The following is a 23468-nucleotide window of genomic DNA, read 5'->3' as shown; positions in this document are numbered from 1 at the left end:
ATTTTCTTTTCTCCTAGATACCGTCGTCTTAATTTACATTATTTAATTCAGGACTAAACTTGGGAGTGAACTGATACTGACATGTTCAGATGAAAATAGTCTTTGGGTTAGACCACAGGGTGAATCCACAGTGAAACAAAACCCAACATTTTATGATGTAACAAGAACTCGCAGTAAAATTTGGTGCTATTGATTTGAATGTGCAAAGTTTTCTCTACGATCGTGTGTTATAAAAACATATAACGTGTTTAAAAAGTTTATTCATGTGTGGCTGAAACTCTTCATTTTAAATAATATTTCATTATGTGCATCATGGAGGTTGGGATCAGTGCATACACTCTTACCTGATTTGTTTACCACACACACAACAAAAAAATCTCTTTGAGTTCTTATAACAGAGCCTTTAACCCTTGTGCTATCCTATGACCCCACCCTTACATTGACGTGTTTTCCCTACCATGACAAAGGTGGATAAAGGTGGAAAGATTTCATGTAATCCATGGACACCAGTGAAGATCACAAATCATTGAAGAAAAAAGGTTCAGAGCACTGTCTAGTGGGTCTAAATGACCCAACTCCCAATGTTAAAGTGCCTAGGATAGCACAGGGGTTACATCCTCATGAATGAGCGTCTCAGCAGTCACTAACAATGCTGCCACACCTGTCTAACAGCAGGTTTAGCACCTATGTCCTTTCTTTGTGGTCTTTAACCCTTGTGCTATCCTAGGCACTTTAACATTGGGAGTCGGGTCATCTAGACCCCCTAGACAGTGCACTGAACCTTTTTTCTTCAATGATTTGTGGTCTTCACTGGTGTCTATGGATTACATGAAATCTTTCCACCTTTATCCACCTTTGTCATGGTAGGGAGAACACGTCAATGTAAGGGTGGGGTCATCTAAGATAGCACAAGGGTTAAAGACCCACACTGATGAAAATACAGTTTTTGGTGTTTTTAAGATGTTCTTGTGGCATTTTTCTGATGATGGAGGACATATAGAAAGAAAATTAAGCTTAAAAATTGCATTTCTTTGTATTTCTTTATTTAAATCGTTGTAAATCAAGACCAAAATATACACTGGACAGGCTCAATAACCCCAATATAGTTCAACATTTTTAGTGCACCACTAATGTTGGGTGTGAGGGACTGTAAGCTAGTGGGAGAGTGTAAACAGACAGCTCTCACTTATGAGTGACTGAGGGGGGTGGGGTTGCATTGCACAAATGGTCTTCTCCACAACTCAATTCTCATGAACTCCTGCCGCTCTGCTAATACAATATCCAAAAAACGACACAGGTTTATTGATTTGAGCTAAAAACAGCAAAATAATAATAAAAATTATGTTTTTCTTACCTTTTTTCAATAGATCAAAAGATGATCTGGGTGAAACTTCAAGACCAATCAGTGACAAAACATGATTAGGAATTGTTTTAAAAATCAAATCAATCAAAATAAAAATGGAGATTTCATTTTTCTAAAAAAAAAATTGTTGATGCATTACTCATATTTTAAAGTATGCCATGTGTGAGCTTTTAAAAAAAGCAAGAAAATGTATTTTGGTTCTTTGAACATGTTTTTATCCTGCTCTGTGGGAGTTTAGGAACTATGAGCTGAGAGCATATTCATTTTATTGAATCAAATTAAGAAACACTTTAATCTCCATAACTAACTGAATTTTCTGGTTCTTTTCCACGTCTTTTTTATGCAATATATAAAAAGACTAACTTTAAACAGAAACCTTTCTTTTAGTTATTGCAATAGATTTTAGGGTTAGGGAGAGAAAGGCGATTGGTCAGATGAGCTGATAGGAAGTTTTTCAAGTAAACTGCTGTTATTTATGTTGGTGTATTTATAGCAGTCTTTGTAGATTGAAACACCACACACAAATCAAACTTTATTGACAGTAAGTCTTGACATTGTTCAGATGTAACACATAACATATGGTGCCGTGGTGAAGCGGCAGGGCAGTCAATCCCTGATTGTAAGATTGGTCAAGATGGCGCCGTGGTGTGCTTGGCTAGCCTTCTGTCTCTACGAGTGTTGTTTGTATTTGCGCTTTGTTTACTGACTTTAGTGACGAATGTCAACTTGTTGCTGATCTACGATCGCCAAACTCTTCTGAATCTACGTCCCCCCTTCAGAAACCCGTTTCAAAATCCGCTTCAACTTAAATTCCCCGGGCAAGAATCGCGCTGTCCCCCGCTTTTCTCAAGCATACCAGCTCACCTGTATCGTGCTCCGCTTCCGCGATGGCGGCGCAGGCGGCGAGGGAGACGTAGCGGTTTACTGGTGAAACTGAAAGCTGTACGTTGTACGGACCCGGTCGCTCCCTGTTTGGTTTCTCTGGTCGGCGTGGACGTGGAGCTGCGGGGCCGTCGACCCACCTTGCCGTACCTCCGCAAGCGGGGGAGAGGCCTCCACAACCTGCGGCAGCTTCCTCGCGCTCTGCCAATGAAGGGCACTCCAATCCCGGCTAGGATGGCGCTCGTGAACGCTAGATCGCTAGCCAACAAAACCTTCATCCTAAAGGATTTCTTCGTGACCCATCGACTGGATTTCCTTTATGTAACTGAAACTTGGATCTCTGGAGACGACAGTAGCGCTTTCACTGAACTTTTACCACCGGATTGCTCATATTTAAGCGCTCCTAGATCGTCAGGTCGAGGAGGGGGTGTGGCCACCGTCTACAGGACCAGCTACAACTGTAAACAGGTGACTTTAACAAAGACCTACTCTAGTTTTGAGGCAAGCGTCTTTAAACTAGACCCTGCTCTCTCAATGTTTTGTGCTGTTATATACAGGCCGCCAAAATACAACAAGGACTTCATTGATGATTTCGCTGTGTTCTTGGCTGGAATAATGCCAAAATATGACAGAATTTTGATAGTTGGGGATTTTAATATTCATGTCTGCTGTCCTGATAAAGCACCGGCCAGAGACTTTTTGAATCTTATCAACTCTTTTAATCTTGTTCAACTTGTGTCTGCCCCTACGCAAGAACATGGTCACACACTTGACTTAATTTTAACCCATGGCTTAACAACTTTCGACCTTGAAATCTGTGATGCTTTGTTTTCTGACCACATGCCTGTTTTGTTTAATGTACAGCTGCCATGTCACACAGTTAAATTTCCAGCCCCTTTTTTATGCAGTCGCACTATTAACTCCCATACGGCCGCACAATTCTCTGCAGCTTTTAACTCTACCATCATTTTACCAGAACATCAGAGCTGCAATTCAGATGTTGAGAACATGTCATCCTGCTTGTATTCAACCTGTCAAACTGTTTTAGACAGTGTAGCTCCACTAAAAACAAGGCTCTCCAGGTTGAGGTCTGAGCCCTGGTTAGATGAGACCACTCGTGCCGTCAGGCGAGAGTGCAGGAGAGCCGAGCGGAAATGGAAGAAAGACCGGCTGCAAGTTTCCTTCCAGTTGTTGAGAGGCAGCTGGCGATCTTATCAAAAGACCATGAAGGCTGCTAAAACTAAACATTTTTCAGACATCATTGCAAGCAACCAGCACAATCCTCGGGTTTTATTTAAAACCATTAACTCTGTTTTAAATGTTCCACAATCGGTCTCTCTTGAGAACTCAACTGAGGTTTGTGAGATGTTTATGACCTTTTTTATTGATAAAATCAAGAACATTAGGACCCTCATTAGCCCCCTCTCTTTCAGTCACTCCGTCTCCACCTCATGTTCTACTGTTCTCCACCGGTTTGAGCATGTCAGTCTGTCTTACTTGGAAAAATTAATTAGTCAGATGAAGCCATCAGGATCTCCCAATGATCCAGTTCCACCTCGTCTTTTTAAAGAAGTGTTTCCCACTCTGGCTCCCTATGTTCTCGATTTAATTAACGGCAGTTTAATTCATGGGAGTGTGCCTTCGTGCTTCAAACATGCAGTAGTAACACCACTTATTAAAAAGCCTGGCCTGGACTCCTCCATTTTGTCAAACTTTAGACCAATTTCTAAGCTCCCCTTCCTTTCGAAGGTTTTGGAGAAAATTGTGTACTGCCAGTTAACAACGTTTTTAGAGGAGAACAGCATCCTTGAGGTGTTTCAGTCAGGATTTAAACCCCGTCACAGTACCGAGTCTGCGCTATTGAGGGTTTCAAATGACATTTTTCTAGCAACGGATGCCGGTCACCATGTTGTTTTGGTTCTGCTCGATCTGGCAGCTGCATTCGACACAGTTGACCACCAAATCCTTTTGTCTCGCCTGGAAAGCTGGGTGGGTCTTCGAGGTAGTGCTTTAGAATGTATCAGATCTTATTTAAATGAGAGGAGCTTCTGTGTCCGTCTTGGACGTGCAGAATCCCGTAGAGCAACTTTCACATGTGGTGTACCTCAGGGCTCTGTTCTGGGGCCTCTTCTTTTTTCATTGTACCTGCTTCCACTTGGGTCTATTCTCCGCAAACACGGGATTTCATTCCACCTCTATGCTGACGACAGTCAGATTTACATACCGTTAAAACAGGAAGAAGCATATTCTGCTCACCAGTTACTAGAATGTCTTGATGACATTAAGACATGGATGTCATGTAACTTCCTGCACTTAAACCAGGAAAAAACAGAGGTTCTGCTATTTGGTCCAAGTGATGTCTCTAAGGCACATGTCGACTTAGGCGTTTTAAATGATCACCTGAAACAGACAGCAACAAGTCTAGGTGTGAAACTGGATAGCAATTTAACTTTTAATGCTCATATAAACTCAGTGGTGAAATCCAGTTTTTTTCACCTGAGACAACTGGCCAAGGTTAAACCTCTCCTCTCCCGCCATGACTTTGAGATTTTAATCCATGCTTTTATTTCAACACGTTTGGACTACTGTAATGCTCTCTATGTTGGGCTTTCCCAGAAATTACTTGCTCGTTTGCAGTTAGTCCAAAATGCAGCTGCCCGTCTTCTAACTGGTACACGGAAACAAGAACATATCACTCCCATTTTAGCATCTCTTCACTGGCTCCCAGTTCGCTTACGCATTGATTTTAAAATTCTCCTATTTGTTTTTAAATGTCTCCATGGACTCGCCCCAAAATATTTGTCTGACCTGATTCAGGTGTACAATCCCCCCCGCTCCCTTAGGTCAACAAATCAGACACAGCTGGTCGTCTCGAAGACCAGGAGAAAACTGAGAGGTGACCGAGCCTTCTCAGTCTTCGGACCAAAAATCTGGAACGAATTGCCCCTGTACCTCAGACAGATAAACTCACTCAGTATTTTTAAATCTGCTCTTAAAACATATTTTTTCACTTTGGCTTTTAACTGAGTTGGAATCCGGACCTATTTTATGTGTTTTATGCTTTATATTTTCATGTGCTTTTATTAATTTTTGTATTGTTCAGCACTTTGGTGAACCTTGTTCTGTTTAAAGTGCTTTATAAATAAAGTTGAGTTGAGTTGAGTTGAGTTGATTGCAGGTACGATTCCCGCCTTCACGCCCATCCGTCAAAGTGTCCTTGGGCAAGACACTGAACCCCACCTTGCCTCTGGTGGAAGGTTGGCGCCGGTTTTCACCACACATTCACACATTCACCAGTGTGTGAATGGGACTGTGACTGTGAGGTGCTTTGGGGCTTCAAGGAAGGTAGAAAGCGCTGAACAAGTCAACACTTTTTACCATCTGAAGCTCAGTAGGTATCCTCATGTAAGTACCCATAATGCTCCAACAATTCATCAATCGGCGCAGCTTTGTAGTTTACAAAGCCCGATTAAAACATTTGGAGAGATTTTTGAGCGTCGTGTACCACAGAAAATCAGTTCCAGGTGAGTACGAGCAACCAGGCTCACTGCTGATTTTATGGGACAATTAAAGGATTTTAAGTGTCTAATGGTCCAAAAAATGCAATAAGTAAAAAGGGGAAAAATGTATCAAATCAAACAAGAATTAAATAAAAAAAAAAAAACTCAGTTTACTCTTCTCCCCTGCAAAAATGACAGCTTTTACTTTTATTTTTCGTAGGAAGGTACGCACCTTTGACCTTCACAGAGAAGTAATCAAATTCTCCACAACATAAAAACATCTCCAGTGCTTTTTTAAATGTCTGAGCTCACCGTAAAAATGTTAAACTCAAACATCTTTCATGCGAAAAAGAGAAATAAACTCCCTGTGCCATCAAGAAATCCCAGCGCCATCTGGTCACCCTTCTGGAAAAGAGCTGCTGCTTTCTAAATCGCTTTGATTGCAGCCCACTTATTTATTACATCAATGCCATGTTCCCGCTTCTTTCTCCATTTCTGTGACTGCTGATCAGTGAACACCTCCACTCTCATCATGTGGCAGACAGCCAGTTATAATACAATAGCTGATCTTCAAAGCTACAATGCATACCTGGGCATCATCGCTGATTTTCCCATTTTCGCTCTTCCATTCACCAAGCTTGCCTCTTCTTCCCCCATCGCTGTGTAGAGCTGGAATGAATCACCTGCCACTGCAACAATCCTCCAAGTCTCTTATTACCCATCTTCCCCCTCTTCTGCAGACGCATCTCTTTGAACAAAAGGCCCTTCTATCCATCCAACCTCCACCCCCTCTGCTCCTCTAGCTCTATTCATGGCTCATTTCTTCCCTTCAATGGTCTTGACTCCTGTGTTTCTGTAATAGCCAATTTGATTTTTCCTTCATTGAAGGCTTGATCAATGCTTTCTCTGGGAAATGCTCGGCAGACATGAAAGAGGCAGAATTAGAGCAGTCTGTTAGAGGATCATTCGGCTTCACATCTGAGGCTGCTGCACGTTCAGATGAATGCGCTGGGGCTGCTTTTACGAAAAAATGCAGCTTCTAAAAGTCCTTCAGGTGGAGTAGCAACAGGTACGTAAACTAATCCTTTCAATGAGACACTTAGATCTGTGTTATTCTGAGGTTGTGTTCGTTTAAAGCATGCACCCACAAAGGCGGTTGACCGATACCGTTATTGGGTCATGTGGGCCCATGGAGGGTCGTAGAGAGGAGCGACCGAATCATAGGGGGACCACAGGTGTGTCTTTTACTGTACGAATGGGTTTGATAAAATGTTTTTAAACTAATGTAAGTTGCAGATGCTTATGAGGTACACATGATGCTGTCCTACCACCTTGCGTCACACTTTAATCCTTAATAATGTGGTCCCTTCTTGAATGCAGGGGGCGGAAAGCTCCAGGATTATTTCTCTGCAGTCGCTTAAAGGCCCGTACACACCGGGACGAATATTCGCCAGACGTTATTCGCCAGCGTTTTTCGCCACGTTTTTTGTGTTCACACCCAGGCGATTTTCGCTGATGATGAGCCGAGCGAACATGCAATTTCGTTCCCTGACATTAGATGGCGCTTAATGTAAACAGAAATACTCCTGTACACAAGGTGGCGCTGCGCAACTTTACGCTTCTTAAAGTCGCTTTTCACTCAGAAGAAGAGAGCAAGTATTTACGCGCTTGTCAGAATAATACAAAGAAAACATGAATATTTCAAGCACCAGTAGCTCCAACTGGTGCTTGGTTCGGGGATATTTTAGAATGTCCGTCATTATTTCTCCGCGGCAGTGTAGATGCTACTCGGCGTCTATCTTCTTCGCTTGTATGTGTGCTCAGCAAGGCAGTTTTGTGTTTGAGCGCCCCCAAGTGGTGTTTTACTGTAACTTCAGAAGCTCCAGACACGTGTGCAAAAGCGCCATTCTCATTGGTCGAATAGATTTCGACGTGAGGCGTCAAAAAAAAAAAACTACCCGAGACTTTGTTTTTTTTTTACGCTTTTTACGCGTGGCGTTTTTTCGCGTCGGTGTGCACACTCTCATTGGTGCCCTTTGTTTAGTCACAAGGCGTTAAACGTCGGCGAAAATCGCCGGCGAAATTCGTCCCGGTGTGAACGGGCCTTAAGAGTTGCTAAGCTACTGTAAGGAGTTGTTTTTTAGGTAAAATTACATTTCCAAGAAGGTAAGTAACCAGTTTTACATTTTTGTGTTGTCAAAAGACTGCACTTTAAAACGTGTTAACTGTCAAAGTCAGTAGAAAGAGAACCAAATGTTGAAGAGTGGTAGGAAAACAAAAAGTAATTCATGTAAGAGGGGCTGTTGAGAGTCTATAGGGGTACCAGCGACAATCGCCTGTCCTTCGCCGCGCAGCAAATTTGCGGCTTGAGCATTAAAAACGGCACTTTTGATGGCCAAAACGGCGTTCCTTACCTGGCAATTTCTGATACTTTTGCTTGCTATAGCTCGACGCCTTTCCAAAAATGTGTTCGTTAGCTTGATGCCCCAGCCGCATGTGGGAGGAGCTACCACCAAATGTTTTCAGCCTGATTGCTACATGGAGCGGTGTCTGTGTGTGTCTCATTCCAATGCATGGAAGACACGAAGGCTGTTTAGAGCAGTGGCGTGCGGGGAAGGTTGTGGCTGGTGATGCGCTGACTCTTTCAGAGTCTGATTTGCAAACAAATGAGAGGCCTATACGCCTCATTTTAGAATGGGAGAACATTTTATGTACCACCCATCATATTTCAAATAAGTCACAAACAAAATACTAAAAATTAGTTTCTGACTAACATGTCTTGCCTCCTTACATAGTGCCACATAGTGCACTATGTAGAGCACTATGTTTTAAGTATTATTATAGTGATATAATTTACTGGTTCTTATTAAATAAACTAATAAGAAACGTGAGCTCACGCGTCGCTACCCACATATTTCGGGCCCTACATACAAAACGGGTGGTGATTGAACATGCATTGAATGTTAAACTAGGTGAAACTTTGACAAATCAAGGTCTCAGATATGGTACTGATGTATGGATGCCGTCCCCTTTAATACAGGGTAGTGCCAACTGTTTGAAAAATGCAAGTTCTTGAACGCAAGTCACATGCTCGGTGTCTGGAGCTTGAGGCTTAACCCACAAGATGATAACGGCTCCTGTGTTCAGTAAGTAAACCATGTTCAGTAATCTACACTCATCTTAAAGCTGCATCAATTGTTCACTGGATTCCACAGTTTTCTTTGTTTTCTACATCTAGCTCAAAGTGTCTATAGCAGGGGTGTCAAACTCATTTTAACCGATGGCCACATCAGCAAAGCGGCTGTCCTCAAAGGGCCAGATATAACTTCTACATGTAACTAAATGTAATGAAAAATAAATGTAACTACTCCTTAATGTTAAATAACTCATTATTTATTTACTATAACTTTTTAAACTGACAATTCCAGTTGCATAGAAAACATATATTTGCTTGTTACTCTATAATAAATCTTTTTAAATTAGATTCTGTCAGGTTAGGTTATATAGACAGTGTATAAGTCCTAAAGTATAGTTGCCCTATAAATACACACCAATTTGTAATAGTCATTCTAAGAACTTAAAAACTTTTAGGCTCTTGCGGGCCACATAAAATGACATGGCTGGCCACATTAGGGTCAACTTTCCTTGTGGTTTTCTTTTAAATGTATTTCCTGTGTGTATCCCCCTTTTTTAACCACACTTTTGTCTAGTTAACCCTTATGCTATCCTATGACCCCACCCTTGCATTGACATGTTATTCCTACCAGGACAAAGGTGGATGAAGGTGGAAAGATTTCATGTAATCCATAGACAACAGTGAAGATCAGAAATCATTGAAGAAAAAAGGTTCAGCGTACTGATGAAGTTCTTGTGGGGTCATCTGGAACCCACAAGAACTTCATCACTATAGTTACCTTATCAACTGTGTGTATAAGTGGCTCCTTGCTGGAACTTTCCTCAAATTTCTGTCTATTATTTGATTCCAGTTGTGTACTCTAGCTAGCATTTAGTCTTTTATCATTTTCTTGGTATTCTGCCTCAGCAGAACTATTTGTTGTTTTGGCTTAGCTACCTCTTCATCTGCACAGCCTGCATTTTGATCCTGATCCATGTTCTCTAAGTGCTTCAGTCCTGGTAGATGATACTGAGATGATGGAGGTGTTGGACTGCTCTCCAGCAAATTCCTTGATTGACAGCAGTACTCCCTTAACCCTTCTGATTTATCGCTGAAAAGGATTAATGTTGCTGCTGCATGAAAACATGGTTCTGCTTGCTTTTGTGGCAACAGACTGCAGTGATGAGCTCTGCATCACACGCCACAGCTAATAATTCGGCTGCTCCCCGTTATTCTGATGAACGGGGACGGGTGGTCCCTGCACTCCACAGCAGATAATCACAGAGCGAAACCCTCAGCTCTGTGATCCATCCATGCTAGAACCAATTACCCAACTTTGTACACACAGTAGCTTGACACCAATATTTTAAAACAGCTTTAAAACTGACGTTTCACAAAAAATACATTTAAGCAGTGAAGCTACGTTCACTCGGGGCATGTGACGAGCATTCAACAATGCTCAACGTGTATCCTGGACTGTCGCTACCCAGTACTAGCGCATGTCCGCCATCGAGTCCCTGATTGGTCAAAGTTTGATCTGGTTTAACTTTTAATGCGCATTCAACGGACAAGCGTTTTGTGTGTACTGCTCAAAAAGGATTATGAAAACTTGTATAGTCATATTTAAACACTGAAGCCCAAAATTCACGTTTACACGTGTTTACTTAAACTTATTATTGGAAGTGGCCGCTTGAACATGCGTCGCCGGCGAAGATGTGACGGTAGCTTAACATGCCTAAGGGATTTTTCCCAGCACTTAACTTGGAATGTGTTAACCTTAAAAGGTGGCTTTGAATTTTATGTCAAAAACTACTTAACCTAGAAGTTCATTTTATTATGTCTTCAGTTTTTGGATCAAATCTTTAACAGTTTTGATTTATTGTTGCTCTCTTTACCATTAATCCTTGCATAAATCTTTTTAGGCCTTCTCAGTCAATGTCAAGTCTTTAGAATACTTCTTTTTAGTATCTGTTTGCTAAAAATAAAATGCAGACTAAACCAACCTTACAATAAAAAACATGTTTAGCTTTAAACCTCTTTAACGTTTAGGCTTTTTCTGCACGATTCCTTTAAAACAAAGCATAAAAATCACCTAAATCTTTGATAAAACACAAACAACCTGAAAAATATGAACAAAACAAATGTTAGTAAATCCTTAAAAGTAATAAATGACCATCAGTAAGATTTCATGTATCAGCTGCCCCTCTGGTTTTTCAAATCCAAAAACAACAAAGTGACCGTCTCTGCTGGCTGAACGGCGGGACGACGGTGAAGGACGAGTCAGTCCATCGATGTGTTTGGCCCTCGGGGTTCAGGAGGACCTGCTTTGGCAGAGTGTGATAAGAGCGGCCCCTATGGACACCAGGAGGCTCCTTTGGAAGGGTGGATGTGTGTGTGTGGGGTGGGCTTTTAAGGTCAGACTCACAATAGAGTTTGTCAAAACCAATAAAAACCTGAAGGAGACGAGGAAACGAAGACGAGAGCAGACATCTGAATGCAAGTCAAGGCCTCCTTCCTTCTCCCTCCTCCTGTGGTCTCTACATGTTTTACCCCCACCTCACCAACTGGGGCACCCTATAGATTGACTAGCTGTCTGATAAGAGCTACAATTACATTGATTAAGTGTAGGGCCATCTTTACCGTCTGTCCCCCTCCTTCCTTTCCTCCAGTCCTCAGCTGACTATAGCTTCTCTAACCACTGCAGGTGCTGAGATCCAAGCTTGGGACAAATACACACTGAGAAAACACACATTTTGAAGGCTGTAAGACATGGGAGTGGGAAGGGGATACTGTGCAGCACCAACCTGATATGACAAGTTTGGAAAACCTTCAACCATTTTTGCATAAATTGACTATGAGGTGTCATGAGTTTTGATGATGGACAGCCCCATCCCAAAGTCCTCTCCCTCTGATTTTTCAAGAGGAGGGTGCATGGGCGGTTGTCTCCATAACCCATATCGCATCCATTGTCTCCACAGCCGCCCACGCCGTAAGCTTGCCTAGACTGCCGGTACCCTTTTAGCTGCCTCAGGAGTCCCACAAGCCAGTCAGGCTGGGTAGGACTAGAGGCAGAGAACATGGTTCCACCGTGAGCTAAAAAATCTATCATGTTTCTTTGGAACTTACAAAACACAATATAAACTTGACTGATGTCTCATTTGAAACTAATAGGGTTTGATGAGACAAATCTCTTCCGGGTTTGGGCCATCCCTAAAATCTTCCACCGTTGATGCTTGAATTTATTCCAATTATGAAAAAAAAACAAAGCAAAAAATGTTTTTGCTCTCAAGTAGAGGCTAAATTAGGTTACGTTTGGAGCGGTTGAAGTGTATTTGCATCAGGCCATGTCAAGAGATTAAAGAATAAAACTGTCCAAAATCTCAAACTTTCTTTCGCTGGAACTAAGGGGATAAGTCTAGTTGCTGACAAACAACCCCACACTATCATACTCCCTCCAACAAACTTCACACAACTCGTCCCAGCAACAAACACCAAACCAGACTTGGCTGTTGGTTTGCCAGAAGTTTGGTTCATCACTACAGAGAAGGCATCTGCTTCAGATTCCAAAAGCGGTGTGCTTTAACCCAGTGGTCCCCAACCACCAGGCCGCGGGACACTTGGCACGGGGACGCACCACGTCGGTTAAATAGAAGTAGTCTTTTTGTCCAGGTGAGGTGTTTATGTCCCTTTGACCATGAAAAATTCTATTTTTTTGAGGGATGAGTGAATACTTTTGTCATTGTGGTTTATTTGCTTTAGTCACAGTGTGATTTTGGTGGGACATCCCATCCATGTGATTTTGTTCTCATGAGCGAACCCACAAGAGACATTGGCCTGTCTTTTAGCCTCTTTGACTGGCCTAGATTTGACATGACATCTGTTGCTGTTTCTGCATGCTTGCTGTCACTCAGATCTCCTGCCAATGTTCACAAACGAAGCCTCAAGACGTTGGGGGATCTCCTCCCAGAGAAGCTCAGCTGCCACACTAACAGTGTACAGTAGCAGAGGAAGTGGCGCTGGTGGAGTGCATGGGTAGTAGCTCGGCTGAAGGGGGCATACTTTTGAGAACGAACCTCCACCAGTACATCAATAACAGTCAAAGAAAATCACAATCTGACAGAAAGGAACATAAACCTCATTTGACTTTTGGGAAGTCTTTAAGTGGCTGAAAAAACCTGTCATAAAGGGACAACCTTTTACCATGTTTACATGTGTTGGCTTTTGTTAAGTATTCTGGTCTTAAATCATAACTTCTCCTACTTTTTTGCTTGGAAACACAAACAACAGTCCAACAAAAAAGAGAATATTGTCATTTAAACATCAAATAAACCTCATCAGAGACCGACCTTTCCTCTCCTGAGAACACAGAAATACTAATGCATGCTGGTATCACAGATTTAGTGCTCCACTTTCTGCTTTCTCAGACATGCAGCTGCATGGAAACTGACAAGAAGCAGGCAGAGAGCGCACATCACATTTAGGTTCAAGTCTCTGCAGGGGATGTCTGAGTGTTTCAGAACTGATCTGAACATTCTTGTTTGGGTTTGAAGAGCTCCTGAAGGTTTAAAACCTTGATATTTGTGAGAATTGCTCATGAATTTTGAACCTTGAAGACCACTACATAAAGGAATTGACAGAAAATTCAAATTTATTTGGAATTACGATGCTTTTCAAACCCTTTGATTAATTCAACATAAACTGCAATATCATTTTATGGTATCAGTTATATTAATTTGGTTGTTTTGGTAAATTTTTTCTCAAGAATATTGACATGAGTGTTCAAGAAAAAGTGACTTATTTACCTAATGTTTCAAACTTGATCCACACATTCTTAACATGGTGTAACTGTATTATTAATAACTAATTATCAACATTTTTTTAAGTCTTTCAATACAGCAAATAAGTTATTCTTACCATAAATTTTGAAAATTAACTAAATGTTTTCCCGCCAAAAGTGGTTTTGAGAGGCAGCCATTTTTAAATGAGCGGGAAAAGCTCTTCTACTGCCCCCAGAGGAAAGAAGAGGTACTATAGGGCAAAAAATTTGGACTAAGTTCTATATAATGGTTTTTTAAGGAAAGATTGGATCAAAAATGCTTATATCAAATATGATAAGAATTGTTAGAAAGATTTAAGAGCACTGGAATATAGTCTGGATTTACAACACTTAAATCTACTGTTTTGATCTGAATAAAAGCCCTGAAAAAAACTATCTCCTTTTCATATATTCGATAAGCTGACATTTTTTTTGTAAAAAAAGAAAAGAAAAGAAAAAAATGCAGTTGTCTGAATACATATCCGGAAAGAGCATAAAACTGTTATAGAGAAAACAACACAAAATAGAAAAGTTTTTTTTTGTGGTAAAGTTTGCTTAAAACACAGGTTAAATTTGAAATCAGAAATCTTATTTCTAGCTTTGAAGCCAAAGTTCTTATAAATTAACACAAAAATGACTTTTTTCTGTTAAGGACATACAATGAGATGCTGAAATTTAAAAGTGACGAAAATGTTCCCACTCAAAGCATCTTCTTATCTACTTTCAAAGCCTTCCTATGGTCTTTCAATTATTATGTATGTAGTTTTTAGTCAAAGTCAAACAACGTGTTGTTTTTGAGAACATAATTTAAGCAGGAGTTCTTTAGAAAATTGTCTCTAAATTGTGGGCAGGACTGTTGGTGTGAAACAATCTCACCTTTCCTTCTCTGTTGCTGGAAACTGTTTGTTTACACACTCTCTGGCTAGCTTATAGGCCCTCACATCCCCAACCTAACATTAATATTCCAATGGCGAAGAGTATTGGAGCTATCCAGCTGTACAGTTTTGATGCCAGTTCAGACGAGGAAAACAAAGACGTACATGGATCTAGTTGTCTACTAGTGGATGCATCAGACTAGAGTGGAGCAGGGAGCTTTTGGCCCGCCCAGCATATTTTCTACGTCACAAGTACAATCTTTTTCCGACACTATTTTCTTTGTCTGCTCCTGATTCACAACAACTTTAATAAAGAAATACTTAGAAATGCTATGGTAGTCTTAACCTCCTTTATATTTGTGTTCCATCATGAAAAAAATGTCACAACAGCAGGTTAAAAACAGCAAAAACACGATACAAATCAGAGTAGGTCTATAAAAAGTGAGCTGATTATTAGTTACTAGCCTCCAAACTGCCCACAAAGTCAATGTTTAAGGGTTTGAAAATGTACTTACCTTAAAAAATGAACTTTTGGAGGATACAAAGACTTACAAGATGCTAAACGATGTAACTAAATTTTTCATATCGTGTCTGAATTCATTGGAACAATTTTTATGTTTCCTGGAAACCTTTTGCGTATGTTTAAATTATTATTTTTTCTTTTTGACTAGTCTGGCTGTGTATGTTCGTACCGCTCAGCAGGGGCTGGTTGCGTCTGTACGAGACAGGAAGTGGGCCCAGGCGCTCCTGCCGCTGACTCAACACTCTGCTCAGGTGACCTGTGTGCCGCAGGCTGCCCACAGTCACGCTGTGCAAGTACACCGGCTCCACAAAGTGGCTCAGCAGCGCTCCCTGCAGGCCCAAAATGTTCCACCTAAGAGCAAAAAAAACAGAGAAAAAAGAATACGGTTATGTGAGGACAGGTGGGAGGAGAGACAGAATTAGAGGGTGGGCAGAAAGAAGTGAAAGCCTCAAAGAAAGGTGGAGACAATTTGATCATTATCTTGATGTGGGACGTGATGAATAACAGTCAATGACTGACGGCACCAACACACACACACACACAATCACACATCCTCTCCTCCAGAAACCGCCCTCATTGCCAACACCAACACAGCCAAAGGTCAGTACATCTGCATTCATTCCATGGAACAACACATTAGCATGTGTACATTCATCAGAGCCACAGAGGTTAATGCACTGCACAGGGCTGCAGGAGAGCCTCCTTCGATTTGCTCGCTGATCACCTCCAGGTTTGTTTAGGAAGATCCACAAGTGACACAAAATCTTTCGGAGGCTAATCTAAGCAGCCACACCCACGCCTGACTCCGATCATTTACCAGAGGGTTCAGATCCCCCATGTTTACCCCTCAGATACTCAAATGAAATGGATAACGCTCATTATCTGTTCACTGAGAAAACAGGATGTTTGCTGAGCATCTCACCGAAGGCCATTTTTGAACCAAAGCTCTGCAAATCATCTCTTTGGTTAATCAATGTTTCCTTATCTCTAATCTAATTATATCTGCACCCCAATAACAGCCACCTGCTTTACCTGCAATAAGACAGAAAATATAGATCCACAAATAAAGGAGTAGCTTTTCTCTGGGAGTTCACACACACACACACACACACACGTCAGTTCTGCAAATAACTGAAACTGTTTGTGCCGAAATATTAATTTACTCCCAAAGCGACACCGTGAACAGAAACATCTTCTAATCTCATGCAAGAAAAGACAGCCATCTGGCTCAGGAGGGAGACTCTGAAGAGAGGGGAGAGTGGAGACCTCTTCTTTCTCTCCCTCTGCTGCTGCATCCATCGCCTCCTTCCTTCCCTCCGCCAGTAAATGCCGAACCATTAAAGTAATGCGTTCATCTGCATAAAAGTGCGATGGAAGCGGGAACATCATCGTTATATGAAAGCCATTTAGGGCCCTCAATTAAGTCCAGCTGTCAAGTGCAAGTCAAATATTTGCAAAGAAGTTTCAGTGGGGACATCTCCGGAAAACAAAGCGGCGATGGAAACTACATCGCGATGGATGCATGTGACGGGAGCAACGATCCGGACGTTCCCTCCGGTCACATCTGAAGTAACTAAAATAAAGAGCAGGAAATGACGGGAGGGAGGAAATAAAGGAAAAGTGATGGGACGATGGTAAAGGGCACAAAGGGAATCTGCAGCAGCGTGTGAATGTGTGTGCACTGGCTCGTCTCAGTTACGCCCACTCTCCTGACCTTGATAAACTGGCCCTCAGTGACCCACTCACTTTAACGATGGCCACCGATCACTTACAGCGATAAAAAAAAAAAAAAAGCACAGACTCTGCCCTCTTAGAAAAGGGGAAAGGATGGCGGGAGAGAAGAAAAGCGGGATGTCCCTTCTCCCTCCCGCCGTCACTCTATTTTTTTGTCAAGTAATTGCTTTCACCCCTGTTGGTGACCTGGGTAGATTTAATCACACCGTCTCCAGCTCGGGCCAACTGAATCAAATTGGTCAAATTAACAGCAGCTACACGGGAGAAGGGGTTCACCTTTTGCTTTGCACCCTTTTTCCTGGATGTCCTCCTTGCGTTTTGCTCTGTTTGCACCGGTCTGGTCACAAACACGCCTCAAGCTGCAGGCCTGCACGCCTGAGTTGGCACGCCGCAGTGCTTGCTAAGCTCAATTCACAGCTCTCCTGTGGAGATTTAATCTCAGCCAAAAGAAGAAAGTCTACATTGAAATAATTTTTCAGATCTTTCAAGGAGTTTGACGTCCAACCTAGAGGTGCAGACATTTTATTACTAAGTTGGATCCTTGATGCAACAGAGTGGTAGAATGCTAAAAAAAAGTCGATTAATCATTTAACACTGGAGCTTTATCAGAATCAGCTGATTTACTTTGAAAACAAAATAACTTCTTAACTGTAGTGCTTCGTTCACACCCAGCATGTGATGTGCGTTCGAAAATGCGCTGGTTCTTGAACGCGCTTGTCGTATCAGTTTTCACACTGGACTGTACCTACAGTTGGAAGAGTCTTGGTGCGAAATGTCGGAGCGATGCAAATCCTGCAAATCTTGCTCCAGGCTTTTTTCTTTTACAGCTCTATGCGGATACATGAAAGACTTGGTGTCATATAATTCTGTTATGACACAAACCGCAGCTATTCATTTCTCCTTCATGATTCATTTTTTGACAGTTGGCACCTCCGTGTTTGGAAAAGGACTCTACCAATACGACACTAATAAATCCAAGTCCCTGATTAGTCAAAGTTCAACCGGCTTAACTTTCATCACGTGTTCAATGGCCGCATGTCTTGTATGTAAAGCCCGAAAATGGACTATCAAATTGCGAAGAGACACATGACCGCGACAGTTTTAAATGCCGAAGCCCTTTTTATTGGAAGTGGTTTCTTGAACAGGCGTTTCCAAGTCCGGTGTGTGAACGTAGCATATTGACGGAAAGCTGCTTTTCTCTGCATCAGAATCCCTTGGAATTACATTAATTGCATCCCTTAGCAAAAAGAAGTACACTTGAATTCTATTTTATTAAGTTTACTTGAGTATAAGTACAAATATGGCAAGTCTACTAGACCATGTACGTGTAGAGGAAGTATAGTAAACTGAATACTTCCTCAGACTAAATGGGAACATGTTGAATTTACAATTTATCAAAAGTATATGAAAGGTATACTGCCTTACTTTTGCTTTAGACTAAGGGTGTATTTAGACTGGGAAAACTGTTTGTTCTGGACCGAGTCCACTTAATTTGGTCTGGATTGAGTCCTGAACCTTCAGTTGGGTCTGTATTCAGACTGTCATCAAGCAGCCACTCAGCATTAAGGGTTTGATAGGGGAGTTAAGCCACCAAATGGTTTCTGAACACAGCTGTGTCTGCAGCTCCCCGCTCCCCCAAGGGCAGGGACTTAGATGCAGGGCAGCTAATAGGACTTTTACCCAGACAGCTTTGAAAAAATATGGATTTACGATAAAGTACAGTGGGTCTAAAGTGCGAATCACATCGATAAATCACTCAACACAAAAACTGATCAAGATCACAACGACAATAAAAAAAGCCAAGCAAATAAGAAAAAAGGCAACATTATATTCCAGAAAGCAAAATTAAATTCCAGAAGCAAATGAATTTTTTTTTATGAAAACCAAAAGGGATTTCAAATCCAATGAGATCAAAATGAAATGCGGAAAAATGAAAGAAAATAAGAAACCGGAAAAGGTAGATATAATGGGACATCACTGATTGATGATGGTGTTTGAGTTTTGAAGCAAAGAGAAAGCAGCAGCAGATTTTGTCCAAACTGTGGTAAATAAAGAATTGACTCAGAAATCACTAAACTTTTGCAGTGGGTGTGGCCAGACGCTCAAAGAAGTCATTTCTGTCAGAAGATACTGTCATGGTAAAAAAGTTCTGGTTGACTATAAAATGTCATCATCCATGCCATCCACATCATTTTTATTGTAATCAGTGATAATAATATTGAACTTTTCTAATTTCACTTTACTTTTTTGGCTTCAGAATTTCTGTTTTGCTTTTTAATTGTTGTGGTGATCCTTAACGTTTTTGCATTGAATGATATAATGTGAATTGCACTTCAGGGCCACCGTACTAAAGTGTTAGCAAACCTCTAAGAACTGATGAGACTAATATTTCATATTAGTATTCATATCACAGAATTTTATATAAAAATAAATACGACTTCAGAAAAAATCTCATTTCATCTTGAATGTCTAATCTAATATCTTGAACAGCATTTTGGTTGTTTAAATTAGATGAGTATCTTTTGGGCGAAAAAGGTTGATATATAACATTTGATTATGTGTGAAGATCTATTTTATAATTCATTCATTTCTTCTCACCTTACAGTTTGTTATCTCTTCCATTTTTTTTAAATTTACCTTAGGAATTCAGATCTAGAATTTCCTTACAAACTAAAGGCCGGGGAATCCCAGAGGTGAGAGTCATTATGCATATTGGCCTGTGTGTGCAGCTGCAGAGAAACTCCCAGCGTGAACTCACTCCTATCACATCAAGATGGTGTGAAAGTGGAGCTGAGGGGGCAAAATACCTTCATCACCAACCTGTGGATAGTCTTAACCTGGTTTCAGGGTGCATACAGCTCCCTGCTTTTTCCAGTTTCCTCTGATCAGAGCACAACACTGGATTTTACCTGAACTTTGCTGCTCTGGAAAAAAGTTCATATAAGTTAAAAAGTAATTCAACCTATATGAACTTTTTTTCATTCACTTAACAGTCAAGCCTGAAAATCTAGAGATTACAACACAGATGTAATTAATCTTCTAACTGATTAAAGTGGGATTACTAAGTAAGGCCCTTCATGGAAAATCAATTGTGGCAAACACTACAACACCAATGAACAAGGTAAATATCAGGCGAGCCGCCACTCATCTCATAACGTATATTTTAAAAGGCTTTTCTCAAACTAGACTCTCATGACAGTCTTCTAAAATCCCTCACTGTTTAGTTTATTTTTATTTTTCTAAAGAGATTTCACATTCATGGAGTGATGTGTATTTTCTTTTCAAATGTCAGCGACGATAACAGAATTTTAAGTCGGAAAATGAGGTTTTAACTTTCCAAAGTGGCACACGGAAAGTGAAGAAAGCAGCAAAGGCAGGACTCTAAATGTCACGGCACATAATAGATTTACAGATAGACTCCTAAAAGAAATGTTCAAAGGAAGGCTTTGATTTGGACCAAAACGTGATAAACTACGATGGAGGAGGGTGATAGGACTCGCCTTGTGAGCTTGTCAGTGCAGGACATGGTGATGAGCTGCTCGCCCTGCAGGACGCCGTCCCACGTCTGGACGGGCCCCCTGCATCGGGCCGGCACCGTCCCTTCGCCCGACTCGATTTTGGTCCGCAGGTGGCACCGGTGCTTCCTCATAAGGTGTCTGCTGCTGTGCACTGAAGATAGAAAGGAAGTTTCACCTACAGATGGATCTTTTAGCAACCTAAATACTTGTTTTATATATTTCAAACATAAACGTTTTTGGGATAAAACTTCAAAAGAACACATAATTTTTTATTTATAGCTTTTTATAAAATCCTGCAGGATAATCTAGTGCAGATTACATTTCTGGCCGGGCTACAAAGAACAAGCAACCCTTTTTTTTTTTAAAGTGCTACATTCATTTTCATTAAAGGAAATGTTATTTAGTCAGCAGTAGTGCTGAAAGAGGCCAAATTATGGGATGTCAGAAAAAAATCATTTCCATAAATTGTGATTAAATGAGAGTGGTTTAATAAAGCGGATTATAACAGAAAGGAAGGCCTGCTGTCTTACAGTCAGTGGAAATTTCATAGGGCGAGTTGAGCCTCCCGTCACCACACGGCGATGTGCTGATGTACAAGTGGAAGTGGACGTCGTCTCTGAGCCTGTAGCTGCGCTCTTTGTGGCGTACGAATATCGACTCCTCCCAGTCCTCCATCCTTTTACTTTGACAGCAGCAAAAACAGAGAAGGCAACAAGAAGGAGGGGGACTGATGAGAAAGGCAGCACCATTCATCACAGCGCGGGAAATGGATTTCCACTTTTCTTTTCCAATGATGAAGTGAGGCAGAGGCGGAGAGAGATGGACACCGGCTCTCCCTCTGACCACAACTCATTCTGTTGTGCCCGAGCGATTCCTGTACATTAGTCAAGCTGTCCAAAGAACTCAGTGGAAAAAGGGGAAATAAGGCCCCCCTTTTCTGAAAACTCATGAAATCCGGACCCTTGTAGTGATTTAAAACACAAATGAGAGCAGGAAACATTTAAAGAATGACATTAGTTTGAACACTTTTAGTGGCAGGGAATTTAACTGCTGAATAGCAACAGCTTACAGTTTGTTGCGACTTTCACAATAAAAGCTGAGCGGATTGGGGTTAGAATAGACAGAAAATGGTGATTCATTATATACCGTTTGCTTTGCTTACACATGGCCTTCTTAAACTACGTTCACATCGGCTGTGGCAACTCGTGTTCGAGCGGCCATGTTCGACAAAAAGTCTAAGCAAACGTCCGTACAGCCGCATTTTGTGCTTCTGCGTTCAAACCTCTTGCGTTCATGTGTCACTACGCAAGTTTTTAAGTTTTTTCTTTGGCTCCACGTACAAACCGGGCGTTCACTGAACACATGCTAATAGCTCAAACAGCTGAACTTCTGACTGCTTGATTGACAAACAGCTGAACTTTGACCAATCAAATTCGGTAGAGGCAGTAAGACCCAAGAGCCAACCATTTGAAAAATTGATCACGGAGGGGAAATTATTAATTGTGGTTTATGTCTGGCTGGAATTGGGACATTTTCTGGGAAATCGGAGTCCCTGATCGGTCAAAGTTTAACACATTTTCAGTGGTTGCACTTTTTGCACGTTAGCCCAGAAATTGGTCTTAGAAGTGTATAGCTACGTGTGTTTTGAAAGCAAATGTCCGAAATGTGCATTAACATAGAGTTTTCTATGGAAGTGGTCGCTGTTTTTGAGGCCGGTGTGAACATAGCTTGATTGGGGGGGGGATTGATTGATTGATCAGAACCGGTTTACAAAAACGATGTAAAACTATAAAATGAATTGACTCAGTGGGGGTGGGATTATATGACCTTGCTTCTTCCCACTCCTTTTCAAGCAATAAATCAAGCTCTACTTGAATTTAGTTAATGATCACTGTTTTTAATTAAGCATATCTGATTTAAGTGTCTTTTTTTGTTTTATTTTCTGTCTTTTTAATCTATGAATTTCATCATTTCTGTAATGAGTTTGACAAATCTGTCTGAGTTCTTTATTGCTTCGACCACAATGCTTGAAATAAATCATTCATTCATTCATCTTCTTCCGTTTATCCCTTTTGGGGTCACGGGGCTGCTGGAACCTATCCCGGCTACTTGTGGGCGAAGGCAGGGGGACACCCTGGACAGGTCGCCAGTCTGTCGCAGGGTAGAATGTCCACAGTCACACACCCATTCACTCTCACAGTAGCCGCGGTTACATGGGCAGAATATCTTGATCGGATCAATGGTCGGGTTAAAATTCACCAGTGCACATGGGATCAGAAAACCTCTTTCCGATTAGAACAAACGTTCCCATGGCTCATACTCTCGTTCGGAATGAATCATTTGGGCATGCGCAGTAGTGTAAAAATCACCCGGATGCGGATATAGGTCCCGTTGTAAACAAACCGCTTCCACAGACATTTATGCAGCAGCTCGGTAACATACGAGACGATCTTCCAAACGTGCTTTTATTAATGTCATGAATATTATGAATTGCCTGTTCGCTCATCGTTATATTTAATCTGTGTGGTCAGTGCTTTTTTTGTGGAAGAATTAAGCTGGACGAAAGCTTAGGACAGACTAACACGGGCTAACATCATTAGCCTGATGGATGGACACAAAATCCAGGACCGTGCGAGAAACGCAGCAATCTGCAGCTTTCTAAGGACTGAGCGACTTTTATTTCTGCTCTGAAAGTTCACACAGACCGCCCCAAAGCCACTCTGTGAGCTAGCGGCCCGAGCTCTGTTCAAACACGGTTCCTCCTGAGTCCTGCAGCCGCTAACCCAGAGCGGCGGGACGGCTCGCAGTCTGAATTCTCCCACACATAACAAAACAACAAAACGCACACGTAACCCCCCCCCCCGACACAACATTATTAATCCAGCTGCTCTGCTCACTCGGGTGCCAGTGGACCGAGTGAGCGCTCCTCCTCCGAATCTCCCCCGTGAGGGGTGTAAGAGAGGGGAGAGCCAGCGGGGCGAGAGCGGAGCGGCGCTTTTCACGGGGTGTCCGCAGAGCTTTCTCTCAGCGAAACACCGTCTATGCGTGACGTAAACCAGAGCAGCAGTGACACACGATCGGAATGACCGTTTACATGCTCCACGATCGGATAAACGATCGGTATAACCCACCTATCTCGATC

At 41.7% G+C, this 23468-nt stretch overlaps 1 protein-coding gene across 2 annotated transcripts in view; it reads right to left on the bottom strand.

Annotated features, from left to right (window-relative positions):
- Positions 1 to 23468, bottom strand: part of adarb2 (adenosine deaminase RNA specific B2 (inactive)) — a 230405-nt gene that overhangs the window by 3274 nt on the left and 203663 nt on the right. For both annotated transcript variants that reach the window (XM_020712721.3, XM_020712719.3), the window contains exons 6-8: positions 20857 to 21008; positions 20309 to 20477; positions 15244 to 15425 (exon numbers count right to left, since the gene is read on the bottom strand). In XM_020712721.3, coding sequence (XP_020568380.1) covers positions 15244 to 15425; positions 20309 to 20477; positions 20857 to 21008 — 503 coding nt within the window. The remainder of the gene's footprint in view (positions 1 to 15243; positions 15426 to 20308; positions 20478 to 20856; positions 21009 to 23468) is intronic.

Source organism: Oryzias latipes, chromosome 20, assembly GCF_053564925.1.
Source record: "Oryzias latipes strain Hd-rR chromosome 20, Olatipes_Hd-rR_3.1".
Taxonomy (NCBI): Eukaryota; Metazoa; Chordata; class Actinopteri; order Beloniformes; family Adrianichthyidae; genus Oryzias; species Oryzias latipes.
This window is presented reverse-complemented; position numbering and strand designations above follow the sequence as displayed.